This window comes from Mytilus trossulus, chromosome 9 (assembly GCF_036588685.1).
Source record: "Mytilus trossulus isolate FHL-02 chromosome 9, PNRI_Mtr1.1.1.hap1, whole genome shotgun sequence".
Taxonomy (NCBI): domain Eukaryota; kingdom Metazoa; phylum Mollusca; class Bivalvia; order Mytilida; family Mytilidae; genus Mytilus; species Mytilus trossulus.
Window position 1 is genome coordinate 48,339,533 of NC_086381.1, and position 22,738 is coordinate 48,362,270.

At 31.3% G+C, this 22,738-nt stretch overlaps 1 protein-coding gene across 1 annotated transcript in view; it reads right to left on the reverse strand.

Annotated features, from left to right (window-relative positions):
- Nucleotides 1-22,738, reverse strand: part of LOC134684702 (uncharacterized) — a 32,809-nt gene that overhangs the window by 6,045 nt on the left and 4,026 nt on the right. The window contains exons 2-6 of the mRNA XM_063544007.1: nt 16,119-16,711; nt 15,113-15,165; nt 10,246-10,316; nt 9,637-9,735; nt 4,335-4,667 (exon numbers count right to left, since the gene is read on the reverse strand). Of these exons, the coding sequence (XP_063400077.1) occupies nt 4,335-4,667; nt 9,637-9,735; nt 10,246-10,316; nt 15,113-15,165; nt 16,119-16,662 (1,100 nt within the window). The 5' untranslated portion in view covers nt 16,663-16,711. The remainder of the gene's footprint in view (nt 1-4,334; nt 4,668-9,636; nt 9,736-10,245; nt 10,317-15,112; nt 15,166-16,118; nt 16,712-22,738) is intronic.

Consider the following 22,738-nt stretch of genomic DNA (forward strand, 5'->3'; position numbering starts at 1 on the left):
TTTTTCTTTCATTCATTCAATCAATTTTCTGCATTTTATTTCTCTCTGTTGAATTTTTGGCCCAGAGCAATGATTAAATACATCTAGCAGAGAAGAAAGACAATGAGAATCTTTTAGTACTTTTTATGTTCTTTTCTACACATGTCACTTCTTTAGGATGATGTGTATATTGTAATGATCTACGATGATGTGTTAATTGTTAGGATCTACAATGATTTGTAAATTGTAATGATCTACGATGATGTGTAAATTGTGGTAATGGAGTACTATGATGTGTAAATTACAATGATCTACTATGATGTGTAAATTGTAATGATATTCGATGATGTGTAAATTACAATGATCTACGATGATGTGCAAATTGTAATGATCTACAATGATGTGTAAATTACAATGATCTACTATGATGTATAAATTGTAATGATCTACTATGATGTGTAAATTACAATGATCTACTATGATGTGTAAATTGTAATGATCTACTATGATGTGTAAATTACAATGATCTACGATGATGTTAAATTACAATGATCTACTATGATGTGTAAATTGTAATGATCTGTTTGTCTTCTGTTTCACTTCTCTCCTCAAATCTTCTTAAAATCCTAGAAACTGCGCTTGTGTGTCCCGCTCGTATAGATTTCAGCTTTGAAGTCATCTTATCCTGGTCACGGCACCAATATCGCAAAGTGGTTTTACTAAAACTGCATATGTAATACGTCTAAACTGTATGAATTTGTATTGATGACTAAAGGTACAAGATAACGTCATAAGAACACAACATTGGAAATACAATAATGCCGCGTTAGGTTAAACGTTCTCTTCTGTGCGTAATTTCCAACAACAATGATGTGTAAATTACAATGATATTCGATGATGTGTAAATTATAATAATCTAGTATGATGTGTGAATTATAATAATCTAGGATGATGTGTAAATTGTAAAAATCTACAATGATGTGTAAATTCCAATGATCTACGATGATGTGTAAACTGTAAGGATCTACGATGATGTGTAAATTCCAATAATCTACTATGATGTGTAAATTGTAATGATCTACTATGATGTGTAAATTACAATGATCTACAATGATGTGTAAATTGCAATGATCTACAATGATGTGTAAATTACAATGATCTACTATGATGTGTAAATTGTAATGATCTACTATGATGTGTAAATTGTAATGATCTACTATGATGTGTAAATAACAATTATCTACGATGATGTGTAAATTACAATGATCTACGATGATGTGTAAATTGCAATGATCTACTATGATGTGTAAATTACAATGATCTACTATGAGTATGATGTGTAAATTACAATGATCTAAGATGATGTGTAAATTTTAATGATCTACGATGATGTGTAAATTACATTCTAACATGACGTCCTTCAAACGCTTTGAGTACACACCCGTGGTAAAATGTGAATATATTGCATTGGCTGTTCGGATCGAACTCCCACGTCATATGTTTTTTTATGAATGAAGTACCCGACGTCATAGAATGATGACGTTATAATATAAGCATTTTACGGGAAAACACACGCTTCTGATTCCGAAAATCATCACAAGGAAACGTAAACAAAGGATGCTCAAATGTGGTATAAGCCCATTTTCTTTATACATAGAAGACATATAAGTAAATCATTTTTCAAATTCATCTAAATACGTTATTGTAAATAGTTTGAGCATGTCTCTTATTCTGTTTGCTCTGTTGTTTACGCCAATCTAAAAGTGCGTTAATTTATGGGAACTGCAAATATTTGCCTCCACATAGAGCGCTTCAATCCAAAAAAATTGCCATATTTGTCCTATTAGAATGGAAATAATTCATGGGGGCTTGAATATATGGACCATAATTTGGTATTCTGCCTTTGGTTTCTTTTTGTATCCTTTATATATAAGTTCTTAAATTTTAACTTTTATTTTGTGGGTTGTGTTGGTGTTAAAATAGTATGAATGGAACAATTGAGTTTTTCGAGAAAAAATTAATACATTTTGATTCACCATTTACGTGACATGAAACCAAAAAGGAAACCAATCTTTATTTTCTTTATTTTGCACAATATAATTCAAAAGGCATAAATAAACACCATTACTAGTGTTACTTGCTTCATGTTAATATTTAAAATCTATTTTCAATGTTATATTAAAGTTTTTTTTAAACCTGACAGGAAACCATAAGAAACCAAACGCATTTTTTTAGTTTTATTTTATTGCAAAATCTGCTTAAAATAATCTGAACAGTATACTTTTTCTTAAAATCCATCTTAAATGTAACAGTATTATAAAACTCCTAAATATGTGCTTGTTTTGAAAACAATTAGTACCATTTATTCAGAATTTTCCATATTTTCTTCATTGATACAGGATACCATAATCGTTGTATCTTGATATTTAAGCCAAAAAAATGTATTTATATTTGGTTTTGATATTCCAGTTATATACAATTTATTCCAAATCATTGGCAATGTAACATTCTTTAAATCCAGTAAAGAAAAAAACTTTTAACTTGGAATTAAAATCTTTAAAATAGGCACAATGTGATACTTGTGACCTGTACACTATCTACATGGTTTCCACATTTTAACCTACTTTAGTGGGCTAAAATCAATAAAGTACTTCCTTTCAAGTCATGCATTGTAAAAGTTTACTTCTCCTTTGACAAGTTTATTGCGTTTCTGATAAGTGTTTGCAGAACATGAATAAAAAATATTAATTAAAAACTGTGACAAAGATTCCAACTTTGTACATTCCAAGTGTTACGGTATATTAACATGTATTTTTTATTAAATTATATTTATTCAACTAAAATATCCAGTAATATTTACTGCTGAAGTTAAATCAATCCAACGAGCATTGGTACAATGATAAGAGACGTAATTTCGATTGATTTTTCCAAGGACTCTTCATGTCATTATCGGGAAACGAAGTGTGTTCTATCATCTGTCAAATATGAAATCGATTTTGTCAAGTCATTGGGCATTTATTTTCACACAGGATCATATGTAACATTATGCACATAGGAAAAATAACAGACCACCGGCGCAATCTCTTTGACAATTGTATTTTCCTCTTTTAAACAAGACGAAACAAGTCTACAGATTATGTTTGCTAACATCCCGTTGGAAACAAAAACAATGTTTAGACCTAGTATTTCGTACATCCAGCCGTAATGGCGTTATCACATGTTAGTCACATGTTTCACGTATGACCGGAAATGGTTAGAACTTAAGGACAAAAACAATTTTAATAAATAACTGGACTTCTGTTTTGTGTGAAATGTAACGCATAACGACAACGAAATTTTCTTACTTAATTATTACGAAGATCAAAACAAGAATGTAAATCATCTTGGATTTACCTGTTTGAACATCTCGGGAGAGTTCATATTTGCATATTGTTTTTAAGAATTCTATTACAACAAAGCAGATTACATCATTTAAAAATTGCGTTATCATATCGGACACAAAAATCACGCCACTGTTCTTACATCTGCTACATAAATACTTATAGTTCTCGGCATTTTCTTCTTACTATTCTTATTGGTCGATGTTCTTTGTTATTTGAAAGCAAAAGTTACGAATTTGCCGGTGACGATTATCTATAAATCAGTCACCGTTATGCTCTTCGGAAGCAAAAAGTAACGTGAGAAACGACACAAAAATACGGTTGTAGAATCTTTGAAATTCGTATATTTTAATTTTTTTTCTAGGGAAGAGTAGCATACACTTGTATGTCGATAAAAATAATGGCATCTTTAGATGTAGTTGCAACTTTTCTTACAGTAATTCACATTTTATCACTTTTCTATAGTTATAGGAAACGGAGCCCAATAGCAAATTATGGTCCATATCTAGATTTTACCACGGGTTGACCCTTTATGACAAATATTTTATCCTGAGCGATAGCGGGGGGTAAAATATCTGCATAAAGGGACAACCCGTGGTAAAATCATGGTATATTCAAGCCCCCATGAATTATTTCTTAAATAATCTACGATGATGTGTAAATTACAATGATCTACAATGATAGATATATTGCAATGATCTACGATGATGTGTAAATTGCAATGATCTACTATGATGTGTAAATTGCAATGATCTACGATGATGTGTAAATTGCATTGATCTACTATGATGTGTAAATTGCAATGATCTACGATGATGTGTAAATTACAATGATCTACGATGATGTGTAAATTGCAATGATCTAGGATGATGTGTTAATTGTAATGATCCATGATGCTATGATCTATGATATGTAAATCTAATGATCTAAAATGATGTATAAATTGTAATAATAAAGACAATTATGACTATGTACCTTTCTCCTTTGTCATTGACGCTGCTAATGCTTTTTATGTTCCTTTTGCCATGACCCTGGTTGTTCCTTTCGCCGTGACCCTGTATGTTCCTTTCACCATCACCCTGCCTGTTCCATTCGCCATTACCCTGTATGTTCTTTTCACCATGACCCTGTATATTCCTTTCACCATGACCTCGTATGTTCCTTTCACCATGATCCTGTATGTTCCTTTCGCCATGTCCCTGTATGTTCCATTCGCCATTATCCCGTATGTTCCAATCACTATTACCCAGTATGTTCCTTTCAGTATCACAGTCCTTCTTAACAGCTTCATAAGTATTGTCTTCAAGACTAATATAAAGAGAAAAAAAATCATATTAAGGATGTATTCTTCTGACATTTCAGTCTCGTTCAGTCTCGTTGAAATCTCGTTCTGGAATTATGTCTAAAACATGTGGTACAAGTGGAAAATATGACTGAATTTAAAAAATGTTATAATCAAACTCAACTATGTGAAAAAATTGGGTATTTCCAATGAGTAGTTTTTGAGTAATCAATTTTTCAAATTTTATTACCAATCAAGTCAGTATTTTTAGCCAAAATTTCGAGAAAATGGGTGAGGGATACAAAAAAATATTTTACCAGAAACATGTACATCCCACATCCCTTTTTTCTTTTCAAATTTCTTAGATATGTATGTTTTCAAACATATATAACAAAGAAGTTGAAAAAAATATGCAATTTGTACTTAAAACGGAGAAAAATCACAAATTTACTAAATTGACAACATGGTAAATTTGGCACAAAAAAGCATCAAAATATGATAAAACTTTCTTATATCAACACCTACCTATAGTTTTTGTAATTCAAATTTATTCAGATTGGTCCCCTTTATCTTTATTGAAAGTATGACAAAAAGTTAAATTGTGGAAATGTGATTTTTTTCATGATTATAGCCCAAAAATAGGTAAAAACTGATGAAAAATGAGAAAATCATCAAAATTGGGTACTTTCAAAGGGCCGTAGCAAAGAAAGAAGTGCACCACCATATGATTTTTTCTTCACCAATTATTTTTTTACAGTCATATGAACCCAAAAAACAGGGTTAGAAAAAAAGTTTAATTCTAGAAATTTTTGGCTCCTCATCCTTAAGGTAAAAATTTATAAAAATAGTAACTCTAGAGAGGTAAAAAATTAATCATTAAACGATTATATTAACCATTATTTGAAAATATTTATAGTATAACTAATCGCTGAATTTGAATATTAAAAATAAGACAACGTGTGACCAAACGACGCATGGATTAAACGAGTGCGCATGCAGTCACAAGTTGTCTTATACTTGATATTCAAATACAGTGATTAGTTATACTTTTTTAATTGCATTTTTTATGAAATTAATGTAGAAAATGTAAGGAACTATATGTTTTTCCTACGCATTCACAATTTGTTTTGATCCGAAGTTATCGACGTCTTGACAACGCCTATTGATGTATGACGTCAAAGAGTGAAATAACCATGTTTCTTTCACATGTGAAATTATCGGTTTTATTTATCTGGGAAATCAATGTAATTTATTGCAAACAATGTAATAAAGTATTGTAATGTTTAAGTTTTAATCATTTAAGGACAAGATTTAGAAATATTTTGCCTTTCTTTCTGAAATTGATATGTACTGAAATATAGTAATGCAACTTAATATCTGCAATAATAGTAAAAAAGGTGACAAAAATTAGAATTTGAAACTCATATAACAGTTTTAAATTTTGAAATAATCTACCTCTTTTAGCAATCAGCTCTCTTCATCTCTGCAAGTCAATATTCAAACTCATTTCAATTCCTATCATGCAACTTTCAATTATACCCTTTACTGAAGATGGGTTATGTATGTGATAAACATGTCCAGTTATGATTAAGAAAAAAAGGTCAACATTGAAAAACTAGAGGCTCTAAAGAGCCTGTGTCGCTCACCTTGGTATATGTGAATATTAAACAAAAGACGCAGATGGACTCATGACAAAATTGTGTTTTGGTGATGGTGATGTGTTTGTACATCTTACTTTACTGAACATTCTTGCTGCTTACAATTATCTCTATCTATAATGAACTTGGCCCAGTAGTTTCAGTGGAAAATATTAGTAAAAATTTAATTTTATGAAAATTGTTAAAAATTTACTATAAAGGACAATAACTCCTTAGGGGGTCAATTAACCATTTCAGTCATGTTGACTTATTTGTAAATCTTACTTTGCTGAACATTATTGCTGTTTACAAGTTATCTCTATCTATATTAGTATTCAAGATAATAACCAAAAACAGCAAAATTTCCTTAAAATTACCAATCCAGGGGCAGCAACCAACAACGGGTTGTCCAATTCATCTGAATAATTTAAGGGCAGATAGTTCTTGACCTGATAAACAATTTAACCCCATGTCAGATTTGCTCTAAATGCTTTGGTTTTTGAGTTTGAGCCAAAAACTGCATTTTACCCATATGTTCTATTTTTAGCCATGGCGGCCATCTTGGTTGGTTGCCCGGGTCAGCGGATACATTTTTTAAACTAGATACCCCAATGATGATTGTGGCCAAGTTTGGATTAATTTGGCCCTGTTGTTTCAGAGGAGAAGATTTTTGTAAAAGATTACTAAGATTTATGAAAAATGGTTAAAATTGACTTTAAAGAGCAATAGCTCCTAAAGGGGTCAACTGACCATTTCGGTCATGTTGACTTATTTGTAAATCTTACTTTGCTAAACATTATTGCTGTTTACAGTTTATCTCTATCTATAATAATATTCAAGATAACCAAAAACAGTAAAATTTTCATAAAATTACCAATTCAGGGGCAGCAACCCAACAACGCGTTGTCCAATTAATCTGAAAATTTCAGGGCAGATAGATCTTTCCCTGATGAACAATTTAACCCCCGTGTCAGATTTGCTCTAAATGCTTTGGTTTTTGAGTTATAAGCCAAAAACTGCATTTTACCCCTATGTTCTATTTTTAGCCATGGCGGCCATTTTGGTTGGTTGACCAGGTCACCGGACACATTTTTTAAACTAGATACCCCAATGATGATTGTGGCCAAGTTTGGTAAAATTTGGCCTAGTAGTTTCAGAGGAGAAGATTTTTGTAAAAGTTAACGACGACAGACGCAGGACGACGCCAGACGCCAAGTGATGGGAAAAGCTCACTTGGCCCTTCGGGCCAGGTGAGCTTAAAAAGCAAATGAGTAACCAGGAAAAACTATTCCATTAACTGATTCATCTAACAAGAATGTGTGACCCATAGTACACTGATGCTGCGCACTCACAATCATTTTCTATATGTTCAGTGGACTCTGAAATTGGGGTCAAAAGTCTTATTTGGAATTAACATTAGAAAGATCATATCACAGGAAACATGTGTACTAAGATTTAAGTTGATTGGACTTCAACTTCATCAAAAAACTATCTTGACCAAAAACTTTAACCTGAAGCAGAACAGAGGGACTGATGGACAGACAGACACAAGAATGTTATGTTGTGTATTAATATGGTTTGGTATAAGTTATTGTATATCCAAATCATAGTGCAATTTTACTTTTTGAGCAAGTTGCCTGTTACAATATTTCAGGGGGAACTTGATTTATAAAAACATAAAATATGGCAATTTGAATACCCAATTGAAAAAATCTCTTTGACTTCCATAGTGCTGTGCTGGTTAGGAAAATGGCTTATTTTATCAATTGTTCAAATAATTCAAATAAAATAAAACACCTCTTAGATGCACCTTTTACCATAAGGAAAGTAAAATATTTTTATTCAATTAGAGGTTGGTGGTATGAGAACATTTTTAATGAAATTTACATATGTCTTCACCAGGTAGTACTATCTTTTTGTATAAAGATGCATAATAAAGGTGTCTCTGACCACCAATTAGAAGTCCGTATCTGTTCAACCAAATTTTGCAATTTTCACAGCTTTCTAAAATTTTTTACCTTAAGTTTAACTTCATAGAAACCAGGTATATCCTGAACTGTACATGTATCAGCTTTCTACATGCCAATTTTCAGCATACCTTTAAGGGCATACGATACAGTTTTGATCCTGTATTTACAAGTTCATGAAAATTTGCATATAGGCTATTTTTTACCTGATTAAATCAAATATGTAATAAAAAAATATACCTTCATGTGCTACTTTTTGAGTAAAATGAGGTCGAAATTTTGTATATTTGCTCGAAATTCAGATTTGTGGCCGTAATTTCTTTTTCGAAAGAAAGACATAACTTTTTTGTTATAAAAGATAAACACAAATTGTTTTTTGTTAAACAAACGGTAATTTCTGTATTTTATAAATATCGTAAAAAAATATGCAATTTTTTATTCAGAAATAACTCAGATTTATCAAATGTTCATGATTTGAGGAAAAAACGTCATTTTTTACTGCATGGTTATCAAAATTAAAAAAAATCCTGTATTTACAGTTTTATAAAATTTGAGTCACATAATCTCCCTACAAAATGAAACAAAATGCCGTTTTGAAAAATAGGGGTCCATGAACTCGTTTTCAAATTAAATCAGTTTGAATGATAAAAATCAGTTGAAAATGCACCTTTTCCCGATATGTCACAGTTTGACGTCGCGAAAATAACAAATTACGTTAGCAACGTCATTACCTTCCCTGTAACTGTATCGTATGCCCTTAAAGCCTTCTTACAAAATAACTGACCTTTAAACAGAGATACTCCAAAAATAACCCCTGTTTTTCTAAAAATCTTAAATTAGTATACTATGGAGAGCATTAATCCTCAATTTTTAATGCAAACTCATAGACAAGTAAATTTTGGCTCAAAATGGTCAAGATATATTTTTCTTTCAACAAAAGTTTAATTTCTGCAAATTTGTCGGTTAGTTTAAGTAAACAAGGACATCAAAAGCACTATTTTGTGTCAGAGTAGGTTTACTTTTACATATGTTCCAACTTGAAGGGAGTAATTGGTGGTCTGACACTTAAAAGACAACAATTACAAAGAAGACAATATAAACTATGAAGATGATGATGATGAGGACAATGAAAATTATGGGGGCAGCAAAAACAACAACAACAAAGGGGACGATGATAATGAAGTTGTTGAAGTGGGTTTCTTTGTATCTGTTATATCTATACCAGTCATTATGACTCTCTTTATTAGGGGGATTATTTATCTTAACCTTCCATGTTCATCACTTACAGTGACCATATTCTCTGTGATGATTATGATTTATAATGATGATAATGATGATTATGATGATTTATAATGATGATGATGATGATGATAATGATGATAATGATATACCTTTTTTCTTCTTCATCTATACTGGTCTTTGTCATGCCCAGTTTTATTCTTTCTGCATGACAGTGTTTTTTAACATCTTCATTTGCATTTTCTTCCAAACTGTCAATGAAAAAAAATCATGCAAAAACTTAATAATAACAAATTGTAGTTTTAGCTACTGCTCACTGCTTTATACCCTGCACATGCATTGTCAGGGAAAATTAGCACTCATATGTGATAAGTTTTAACAACCTGCCTTCCATTTCAAACACATATGGCGTTATGTTTGTGTCATGCATATACATATGTATGGTCCAACAGTGTCTTCTATATATGTCTATAGATTTGATTTCTAATATATATATGTAAATGGTGAAAGATCAGATCATATTTGAGTCATAATGGCAACAATCTGCATTTATTTGATACAAATCTTGCAACAAGGGGAGTGAAAAGGTCCAAAAAAGTCTGCAAAATTTGGCCCAAAGAATATCAATCCAAGTGAGTGATACCTTTTCTAAAAACTCTCCACCATTCAGAAGTATCAAAAAAAAGTTAAAAAGAATAATTTTCCTTCTAATCTTGAAGATGATACATGTAAAAAAAACACTAAAATAAACCTCTACTAACTCATGATTCATGGGTCCGATCTTGCTGTCATCTTTTTCTGTTCCAACTTCGCATAGAATGAATTTAACACACTGAAAAACAAATTTATACTACATGTATTGACAATCACAGTTAATTTTGCTGCTCTGAAGTTTCTATAAAATATGATAGGTCAAAACAATATAAAACTGTATTATTTAGTTATTTAAGGATACATGTCATATTTCATATGAGATCATGGAATATCTTAAATAATTGAACATGATCATAATAATCCATCATGTTTTTAACAGTTTAAGATAATTCAATAATTAAAAAATTGTTGTATATTTTTTTCTCTAACAAGTTATTTGAAATAACATTTTTATTTTGGTTATACATATTGATATATGATGTAATATAAAAATAAGAAGATGTAGTATGATTGCTAATGACACAACTCTCCATGAGAGACCAAAGGACACAGAAACTTATAAAGCAGTCTATTAGCATTTATCTTCATCTTCCATCAACACCAAAACCTCTAAAGACATTGAGAAATTAATAAGACAGCCAATGCTACTTAATGATTAAACTAGTTTTATATATAGCAACTTGTTCTAATTACTACAAATCAGAAAAATATAATTATTAGAATCATTGTAATTAAAAAGATTTGTATTAAATCTGATTCATATTTGTATAACATTGTACTTCCAGGTGTTTGTCTTTAAATGAAATTGATAGCGTCATATGTATGACCAAAACAAAAATATTTCAAATAATTTTTTGAATTTTTCAAAAAGCAATTAAAATGATTAAGCATGTATTGCCGTACTTTAACCTATAATGGTTTACTTTTTAAATTGGTATTTGGATGGAGAGTTGTCTCATTGGCACTCACACCACATCTTCCTATATCTATTTTTCTTTTTGTGGTTTAAAGTTTCTTAAGATTAGTAAGATGCTGAAAAATATAATATCCTCAATAAACAATATCAAATTTTCACATTATTTTTTCAAAATGGTCACAAAGCTTCAAATTTGCAATTTCTTTAATGAAAAATGCACAAAAAAAAACAAAACTACCCATAACACTTCCATTTTGAACATTTCATGAGCAGAAAATTATATTATTCAGTAAAATAAAAACTTAGAACCCCATCAAAGTATCGTACTTTACATAAATTTCCAGAAAATCAACCAAAAATTGACCATAAAAGACTTATATTTGCAGTGTTATCTCCCCTTCCAATGTTAATTTCCATAGGAAATTCACAATGTTGATTTTGAGTTTTCCTCAAGTTAGATTTTATGGGACTTTTTTCTATGTATATAAACCCTTTCAACGCTACACAAAAAATAGAAAAATGGCTGCTGTTGCTGCATTTTTTTTTGTGTTCATTCATTAGAACAGTATATTCCTTTTTAGACTGCTGTATCTTTTTTATTATATTTAGACAGTTATTGCATGAAAAATGCTTACGAGAGCATGACCTGTAAATGCTGTTAGGCAATTATTTCAGTAAAATTTTTAACAGGTTACCTGCATTTTCAGGTAATTAACAGGTAAAAGGTGTAATTTATTACATTTGTGTTGAATTTTGAACAAAAACTTCTTTTAGTCTTCCTTTATTTTGTTGTTATCTGTCATATAATATAGAACACACTAGTTGCTCGATTCTGTAGCGTAATATTGCACTATACACAACGTATTATATAATCGTGGCACAAATAATTGGCTCTGTCCTGAAAATTTCAGTCAACCTCCATTTTCCCCTCTTTTTCTAAGTCTCGTAATGATTGATTAAATCATATTTCCCACACGAATAAAATGTAATAAACACATTGAGATATAAACAAGAAATCTTTATCCTCAAGGTTAGTTTCGCCATTGAAATATTAAAATATTTCCATATTTGCAGCTTCGTTTCCAATTTCCGCCATTTGCATTGTCAAAATATTTGTTTTTATTTTCCTTCTATTTTCCTTTTAGTGCATGATTTTACTATAAAAATTACCGTGATTTTGAGAGCAAATGAGAACTTGTATATGGACCATAATTTGCTATTGGGCTCCGTTTCCTATAACTATAGAAAAGTGATAAAATGTGAATTACTGTAAGAAAAGTTGCAACTACATCTAAAGATGCCATTATTTTTATCTACACACAAGTGTATGCTACTCTTCCCTAGAAAAAAAATTAAAATATACGAATTTCAAAGATTCTACAACCGTATTTTTGTGTCGTTTCTCGCGTTACGTATTGCTTCCGAAGAGCATAACGCTGACTGATTTATAGATAATCGTCACCGGCAAATTCGTAACTTTTGCTTTCAAATAACAAAGAACATCGACCAATTAGAATAGTGAGTAGAAAATGCCGAGAACTATAAGTATTTATGTAGCAGATGTAAGAACAGTGGCGTGATTTCTGTGTCCGATTTCGTAACGCAATTTTTAGATGATGTAATATGCTTTGTTGTAATAGAATTCTTAAAAACAATATGCAAATATGAACTCTCGCGAGATGTTCAAACAGGTACATCCGAGATGATTTACATTCTTGTTTTGATCTTCGTAATATTTAAGTAAGAAAATTACGTTGTCGTTATGCGTTACATTTCACACGAAACAGAAGTCCAGTTATTTATTAAAATTGTTTTTGTCCTGAAGTTCTAACCATTTCGGTCATACGTGAAACATGTGACTAACATGTGATAACGCCATTACGGCTGGATGTACGAAATACTAGGTCTAAACATTGTTTTTGTTTCCAACGGGATGTTAGCAAACATAATCTGTAGACTTGTTTCGTCTTGTTTAAAAGAGGAAAATACAATTGTCAAAGAGATTGCACCGGTGGTCTGTTATTTTTCCTATGTGCATAATGTTACATACGATCCTGTGTGAAAATAAATGCCCAATGACTTAACAAAATCTATTTCATATTTGACAGACGTTAGAACACACTTCGTTTCCCGATAATGACGTGAAGAGTCCTTGGAAAAATCAATCGAAATTACTTCTCTTATCATTGTACCAATGCTCGTTGGATTGATTTAACTTCAGCAGTAAAAATTACTGGATATTTTAGGTGAATAAATATAATTTAATAACAAATACATGTTAATATACCGTTACACTTAGAATGTACAAAGTTGGAATCCTGTCACAGTTTTTAATTAATATTTTTTATTCATGTTCTGCAAACACTTATTAGAAACGCAATAAACTTGTCAAAGGAGAAGTAAACTTTTACCATGCATGACTTGAAAGGAAGTACTTTATTGATTTTAGCCCACTAAAGTAGGTTAAAATGTGGAAACCATGTAGATGGTGTACAGGTCACAAGTATCACATTGTGCCTATTTTAAAGATTTTAATTCCAAGTTAAAAGTTTTTTTCTTTACTGGATTTAAAGAATGTTACATTGCCAATGATTTGGAATAAATTGTATATAACTGGAATATCAAAACCAAATATAAATACATTTTTTTGGCTTAAACATCAAGATACAACGATTATGGTATCCTGTATCAATGAAGAAAATATGGAAAATTAAATATTAACATGAAGCAAGTAACACAAGTAACGGTGTTTATTTATGCCTTTTGAATTATATTGTGCAAAATAAAGAAAATAAAGATTGGTTTCCTGTTTGGTTTCATGTCACGTAAACGGTGAATCAAAATGTATTAATTTTTTCTCGAAAAACTCAATTGTTCCATTCATACTATTCTAACACCAACACAACCCACAAAATAAAAGTTAAAATTTTAGAACTTATAAAAAAGGATACAAAAAGAAACCAAAGGCCGAATACCAAATTATGGTCCATATCCTTGAATCATACGAGGAAAAATTAGAGAGGACCAGAAAGAAAACAGAATGCCTGATGAAAAATCCATTGTTATCATGGCATATGCTGTGAATAGCAGTGGTAAGGTGACGTAATTCATCTGGGCATATGCCGTGTATAGGGTTGAAAGGGTTAAGGGCATAATGCTATAGATTAGAACTAAAACATTTACTGCTGCAATTAGTTTGAGGTTAAATCTTAGTTTAAACATATTTATTTATAGTGGATTGGGAAACAAGTTTTACAACTTATATTAATCCCTTTCCACTTTGCGGGTGCGAGTGCTGCCTTGTAGCGGCATTAGCCTACTCTTTTTCGAAATCTACAAGGGTGTCTTTAACGTGCAAGAGATATGGCTCTCTCTTAACACGGGCCAGCCATTTATCGTCCCCGTCCGACGGACTATCATCGTTTCCTCAAGACCATACTCGCAAATGGTGTCAAGGGAGAGCCGAAAATTGAGTTCCTGAAATTTTTATCCCAAACGGGAATCGAACCAGGAACCTTTGTGTTAAATCTTAGTTTAACTGGACTATTTTTACATGCCTGCTGGCTAGAACAGGGTCTATTTCCTAAACTAAGTAATTGTCTAGTACAGTCATGACATTATCGCTTATTTAACTGTTAAAGATACAGTCTAGAACTCGGGTCTAGAACAGCATCTATTTTATATGGTTTATAACATCGTATACATTTTCTACATGTCTAAAACAGAGGGTATGTTTTTCAATATTTTTTTTAAAACAGGGTATGTTTTTCAATGTTTTCTGGTTAGAACAGGGTGTGTTTTGGCAAGAGCTGTTGGAACAGTTATATCCAACAGTAAAGTCAGTGACCCCCCCCCCCCCCCCCTGGCCCCTACCAAGAAATTTGTTTTACATGCACACGTACAAAAAATGTGTTTTTTTATGCAACACAATTAAAGGAACATTGTTTTCAATTTAGACTAGTTTATACAATGTATATTTATATATAAATTGTATCAATTGGTATCAATATTCTACTCCTTTTCTTAAAAAATTGGAAGTGTTAAGCTTTTAGACTTACCTCTTTCTCTTCTATCACTTTTATCTCTTTCACGTCAGACTCTTCTCTGAGAACTGCATGTGTACATGTAGAAAATAATTAATTTGGTTGTGGTTATTCAAAATAATATGTATAGTATGGCTAAACATAAAACTTTAACATTGTTGAAGCAAGCTGATTAGATAAAAAAAAATTGTTGTCTTAATTTATCAGCTTTAGCATCATTACTTAATTTGTAGATATATTTTTTTTTTAGATAACATAGATATCAAATTTAAGGTGACAAGCATTTGTATTTATCAAATAGTGTGCTAAGACTTACAATTCTTAATTTTTCAAACTTGGTTACCTTCATTTAACCAGGTGCATTGTAATGCAACTTTTAGGCCAGTTGAGTTTAAAGGAGACTTAATATTTCTTTGATTAGAGATCAGTTTTGTTCATTTTTTTCAAAATAAGCTCAACAAGAATGTGTCCTCAGTACATGAATGCCCTACTCGCACTATCATTTTCTATGTTCAGTGGACCGTGAAATTGGGGTCAAATCTCTAATTTGGCATTAAAATTAGAAAGATCATATCATAGGGAACATGTGTACCAAGTTTGAAGTCGATTGGACTTCAACTTCATCAAAAACTGCCTTGACCAAAAACTTTAACCTGAAGCGGGACAGATGGACGAACGAATGGATGAACAGACGAATGGACGCACAGACCAGAAAACATAATGCCCCTCTACTATCGTAGGTGGGGCATAAAAATATATTGTTTGCTTGCAAGTCAATAATTCGCATTCATTTAAAAGGTATCCACCCTTTAAAATATTTGGCGTATAAAGGACAAACTAATGGTAAAATCAATACAAAATCATGCCCCCTAGCACTAATGAATTATTTTTTAAAGATTGCAGGATTTGAAATACTCATCCACCATAAGATGCTCCCCAAAATTCCACCCAACATCTATTAAATTATAGAAAATTCCTGATAGGATAAAAACCAAGAATGAATAAATTCTACTTTTCATACCATCTTCAATAACTTTCTTCCTTCTTTCAGGGTTGAAAAATTTGTCAATTATTTTATATATGACATGCTGAAAATATTCAGTTTCTACTTCATCAAAAAGTTGTTTCAATCTGTATGCCAGGTTCATAAGCTGCACTAAAATTGATACACATTGCTGTTTTGATAATGGTTGTCCCGGATGTTTAGGATGTCTTAATTGATTTCTCAACCCCTTTGCAGCTCTCACAACATTATGCAATGTTAACTCAAATTCAAATTGTTTTCCAAAATCAGATGCAACTATTAAATTTTTAATTAAAGTACTGAGTTCTGTTATGTCAGCTTCGTGTCTGGGCTTCATGACTGCTTCATCAAGAATTGTTCTTGTCCTGTAAGGCATTTCTCTACATCTTAGATTGTGGCTATTAACTCTTTTGTACAGTTCAGCTCTAGTAACTCTTGACCTGTCGACTACATCCAAAAGGAAGAATTTCAAAACTCCTAATACATCATTGATGAATACTTCATTGCTGATATCATGGATATTGATGGTTCCTGTTTCCATGTGTATTGGTGATGAATATACATGTATCTCCACAGCTTTTTTAATATGCCTAAAATTGAATTACAAAATTAGTAAAACAAAATATAAAAGTTGCTTTATTTAATATAAATTATCATGTTTATGGTTGCTCAAGTTTCAGCAGGATGGTACCAGATTTAATTATACATGTAGTATGAAAATGAATATGAATAGTAAAAAAAGTTTTATAATTGATATATTTGTGTCCCTGCTTGTAAAAAATGCAATTGTGAGTCAGTGAAGGGACATCTCATGAAAACTGTGCATAAGTGACACCACCAAAATTCAGACAAATTCATTGGCACTTATACCATTGCATGTATACATCATCATGAAATTTCTATTATTCTATATTTAGTGGTAACATTAGGCATTGTGTATAAGTTTCAAAAAATTTGACTGAGACGAACTTTAGTATGAGAGTTAGCTTAAAGAATCCTATTTTGAAATTGAGACAAACAAATTAAGTTACAGTAATTAACATGATTAATGCCCTTTTCCCTTAGTGGAAAGGCAATTATATATAAACATGATAAACAAGAATGTCAATAGTACACAGATGTCCCACTCACAGTATCATTTTCTATGTTCAACATGTTCAATGGACTGTGAAATTGGGGTCAAAGCTATTATTTGGCATTAAAACTGAAAAGCAGAAAGATCATAAATCATAGGGAACCTGTGTACTATGTTTCAACATGTTCAAGTTAATAGGACATGAGGTCATCAAAAACAACCATCAATAATTAAAAAATAGATAGATTATTTAAAATCAAAAAATAAGTATGTGGACCAATGGTTTCATTACATGTAATATGTTTTGCCCATTGACCTTGATTGTTCATTAGGTTATGTCAGCTTTACACCTGACTGACCATTAATTATTATTTTTGACATTACAAAAAAGAAAAATTAATGACCAGACAAGTAGGTTAAGCAGAAGAGACACCTCATACATGTACATGTCATAAAAATAAAAATTGTTCAGAAAGAACTTTGTTTTGATCATCTCTTCATTAACTTTAAAACCTCCCATGGCTGCCATGGCTACAGGATCACAGTGAAAAAGGAATAAGTCATGATATAATTTTCCAGGTTCATGTAAGCTTGCTTTTTAAAAACTTTGCAAAATTGGCCTCTAGATTCTTTGGCATGTAATACATGTAATACATGTAGTTTAAGGGATGTCGAGGGTATAAACCATTTTTTTCTTTAAACATAGGATTTCTCTAAAAAAAATCCTGTTTGAATGGTTATTGGTAATTTTTGGGGCCCTTTATAGCTTGGTGTGAGCCAAGGCTCAGTGTTGAAGGCCATACATTGACCTATAACATGCATGTATAATGGTTTACTTTTTTAAAATTGTTATTTGGATGGAGAGTTGTTTCATTGGCACTCACACCACATCTTCCTATATCTATTTATTGTATATATCATGTAATATATGGGCAGGAATTCGCTAGTGAAATTTTAGGGTCAATAGTGTTTATCCAATTAAAAAATAAAGAAATCATGCAAATTTGGAGAATAAACATTGTTTAAATATCAAAGTGGGTTAGTCTTTATTGCCAAATGCAAAAAAATTGGATCCAATTGAAAAAATCAACAAAAAATCAGCACTTGTTAAGTGCTGGCAGTTGAAAACTGTAGACAAAAAGTGTGACATTTCTGCAGTGGCAAAACCCCTAGCCATATTTAGAATATGCCTGAAGAATTGTTCTACTATAATAGTTGAAAATCAACTGCAAAATGATCAGTCTATCATTTAGAAACCCCATTTTGTACAGAATCCGATTATTGCTGCAAATAAAATACGTTTGAAAATGGACAAGTGCATGTAACTTTTCGGGTCAACAAATGTTACATGCACCTTTTCATTAGCTGATTAGCTTTGGAAACAAGTTATTGGTCCAGCATGACAAATTTTGAAAGCTGTCAACAATGGGTACAATTTGGATTTCATGATTTTTATCAATCAACGGAAGTTTGAAAAATATAGAAGGTAAGAAAATTTATTTCATTTTCGTGTCAATACTGCCCAATAATACTCATCTTTTTATAACAGTTGCATACTTTTTATAGTAAGCATTACCATAATTATTTTTTTCACATTTCAACCCACTGACAATTACATTAAAATGTGGCTTTGCCATCTTTCACACTTGGCATCTACCAGTGATCAAGCAGATGATAAGAGAGTGGGACCAGGTTAATTTAACCTCACAATGAAGTGTTACATGCACTTTCTGTGTAAATTAGGTTCTTTGATAATGATGTGTGACTTGCTTTGCAATTTTGTCAAAAAATATAAGTTTATCTTGTATTTAAACAGGTTTGACCCTTACGATATCCATTTTATTGCTGGAGAGATTTCTGTACATAACATTGACACGAAAATATTTACCAAGGAAAGGTGTCTATGATACATGCAAAAGCTTTTTTTTGTACGGTTTGCCTTATCAATCTAATTTATTACATGAAATACCACAGATTAATTGCCAATTTGATTAACTAGTACTTGTATTCATTCTCAGCATTATAAAGATAACTGGCCACTTAATTTGAAAACATAAAATGTAACATTGACACCAGAATAAAAACAATATTACTTTATTACACTTAAAGCATAATTGGCCAGTGCATAATATTAAATCAAATGTAAATTTTTGCTGAATTCTAAACAGAGAAGTTGTTGATCTTTCTTGATTTCTAGACTTTACAATATTTACTTGTAATTCTTATTGTTTAAAGGCATGTAACATTGACACATCTTCTGCGTCCAGGTTACATGCTACAACCTAATAAATGTGCATACAATTATTCAATCAATAAAATCTTGTTGAAATTTAAATTTGCTTCATTAAAATGATATTAAAGAAATAAATGAGTTTTAATTATTTGTGTTTATTTTTTCCTGATTGACCAGCAATTTTTCCTCATCATTTGTTGGTGTTCCTGTCAATGTTACATACATAACCCAGAATTATAATGTTTTAAAAGCATTGATTTCCAAACCTCTGTTATGAGCTTTAAAATGAGTTTATCTGAGTTTATAAATGACTAACATCTGAAATATTGTCATTACACAATTTCTTTGATGCTCCTATGATAACTTTATGAGTAACATGGACTACGATTTTTGTATCAGGTCTTTTTTGTGTTACATGAGAAGATTTTACTGTGTTAAAATCAACAGTTAATCTAATTTTTAATATTCAAAGTTATTATTATGATACTTATTTTAAAAAATAATGTATAAAGTAAACCCAAATTAAACTTTTTTTTCATTAAGAAATTGTGTATGTAACATTGACAGAGTCTATTATTTAGACTTTTACATGTTCAGGCCAGTGTTACATGCGTAAACAAAACTTACTGCCATATGGAGCTATTATCTTATTTTTATTTTACAAAATTAAAGCGTTTTCATGTTTTCCTTTTTAATTTGTCTTTTAACACTAGTTAGTAACATTGACAACAATATTTTGTGTCAAGATTATTTTATGTTACATGCAAAGGTATTACTTCCTTAAAGTCAGACATTTATATAACATTTTATAACCTAAATGATTAATTAGATATTACTGGGCAGCAATTATATTATTTCTCCAAAGTTGACTATTAAGCACACCACTTATATCTTCTGGTCTTCATGTATGTAACATTGACATACAACCTTTTACTTTTCTGTCAATGTTACACGCATGAACAGAACTGATAACATTTACTAACTCCTTTGCTCTATAAAGAGATTATTGATAATTTAACTTGTTTTACCACCATCAAACTTCATCTTTATTTCTAAATATAAATATTCTTTATAGAAGTGTATTTTCTTCATTGACAACAAAATTGGTGTCGGTCTTGAAAATTTACATGCTTTTTTTAATAAAAAAAATCTACAGGCAAATAAACCAAAGAAAGAAAAAGATGATCAGCAATAAATGTGATGAAGAAAACTCTCAGGAAGATGCTGCAAAAAGATACTGTCCCTGACAACCAGTCAGATGGTGATGTCCCTGGCAGCCAGACAGATGGTGATGTCCCTGTCAGCCTGGAAGATGGTGATGTACATATCAGTCAATCAGTTAGTTGGTGATGTTCCTGTCAGTCAGTCTGTCTGTGATGTTCTTGTAAGCCAGTCAGAGGGTAATATCCCTGTCAGCCAACAGATGGTGATGTCCTAGTCAACCTGGCAGATGGTGATGTTCATATTAGTCAGTCAGTTGGTGATGTTCCTGCCAGTCAGTCATATGGTGATGTCCCTGTCAGCCAATCAGATGGTGATGTCCCTGTCAGCCAGTCAGATGGTGATGTCCCTGTCAGCCAGTCAGATGGTGATATCCCTTTCAGCCTGTCAGATGGTGATAACCCTATCAGCCTGGCAGATTATGATGTCTGTGTAAGCCAGTCTGATAAGGTCCCTATTAGTGAGTCAGGTGGTGACGGTCCTTTCAGCCAGTCAGATAGTAGTGTTTTTCTGTGTCAGAAAACCAGATGATGGTGACTGTGCATGCAGACATACTAGTGATCTCCAATTTAACTATTCTACAGCAGTGTAGAAGATAGTTATTTCAAAATCTTGTTTATTTATCCCTTTTCAATCACCAGTCAACACATGTATCATGTGTATTTACTGATGCTCATTATAGAAATCATGAGAAATTCAATTTGTAACATTTTTTTTTAAATTGTTATGCCAATAATTGACATTCCAGAATATCTTTTGCATTATAAGAGGTTCAGGCTCCTTCTGATTTCAAAATAATAATAATAAACTCATCATGGATACCAGAATTGAAATTTTGTAGGCCAGAAACGCTTTTCGTTTACAAAAGACTTCAGTGACGCCAATGAAACAAAAAAGTAAAAGAAGGCAAAATAAAGTTGAAAACAGGACTATGGTCTAGTGGGTGTTGGTTTTCTCTTCTGAATTGTTTTACACTGGTCATTATGGGGCCCTTTAAATTGTGGCTTCCTGTAGTTTAGGTAACAAGTTTTCAAGATGAAATGGCATTGAAAAATCGTAACAAGATATTTGAGAGTTTCTATATTATTGTAAATTTTATAATCTATGCATGGATTTTGGTTCTGTTTGAGGGTAGATTAATTGTTGTTTTGTTTTTTTCTTTTTTCAGATAGATAGTTGAAGATGTTGGAGACAGAAAACAAGAAACAAGAAACTTGTTTTGAATGTTTGAAATAAAATTATTGTTTAAACCTTAAAAAGTTATCATAAATGTAAGATTAACCAGCAGAAATAACGAGATATGGGGTAATATGTCTATCAGACAACAACCTCAAAGATGAAACCCAAATTGTTCTTTATAGAAGTTATGTAAACGATTGAAAATAAGATTCTCAATAAATGCAGCTGTATCAACCTCTTGTAGATTTGTCCATGTTTTGTCTTGGTTTTTCATACTATTAGTTTTAAGTGTAACTGTGTCACATGAATGAGGGATACATGTAATCATTTTGTACCCTTACTTTGTCAGTATTAGTTATTGAGTGAGAAACTTGTGGATGCTGATGGTTGTGTGGTTGTCTTCTTATCAATCTCATCCCTGTGCATAAAAAAACCGGTTGCTTACTTACTGATATAAAAATGTTTCATGTTGTGGAAATTTTGGATGACTCCTTCATCAATTGATCTATCTTTGGTCTTAATTTTATTTTTCTGGTTATTTTGACATTTGAATATCTTTAAATTTAGCCTTCCATAGTGTACCACCATGAACATGATGAACAAGCATAACTTCTGGTATAGTTAAAAAATATGTCTGCTGTCTGAAATTTAGGTGAATGGTTTTGGTATTAACCACTATTTAAATAATATCATATATGAGAAATGTGGCAGTATTATTGTTTAATTTACATTCAGATGGTTGTTTGGAGGCTTTTTATATCTTTTAAGGTAAATTCTGGCATGGTTCATTATTCATATTTTTTGTGTCCACGTTACATGCAACATTTAAGTCACTATTTTATGACAGAAATGAGATAATTGCAAAAATATTAATACAATTTTTTAATGTGAGGGTAACACAATGAAAAA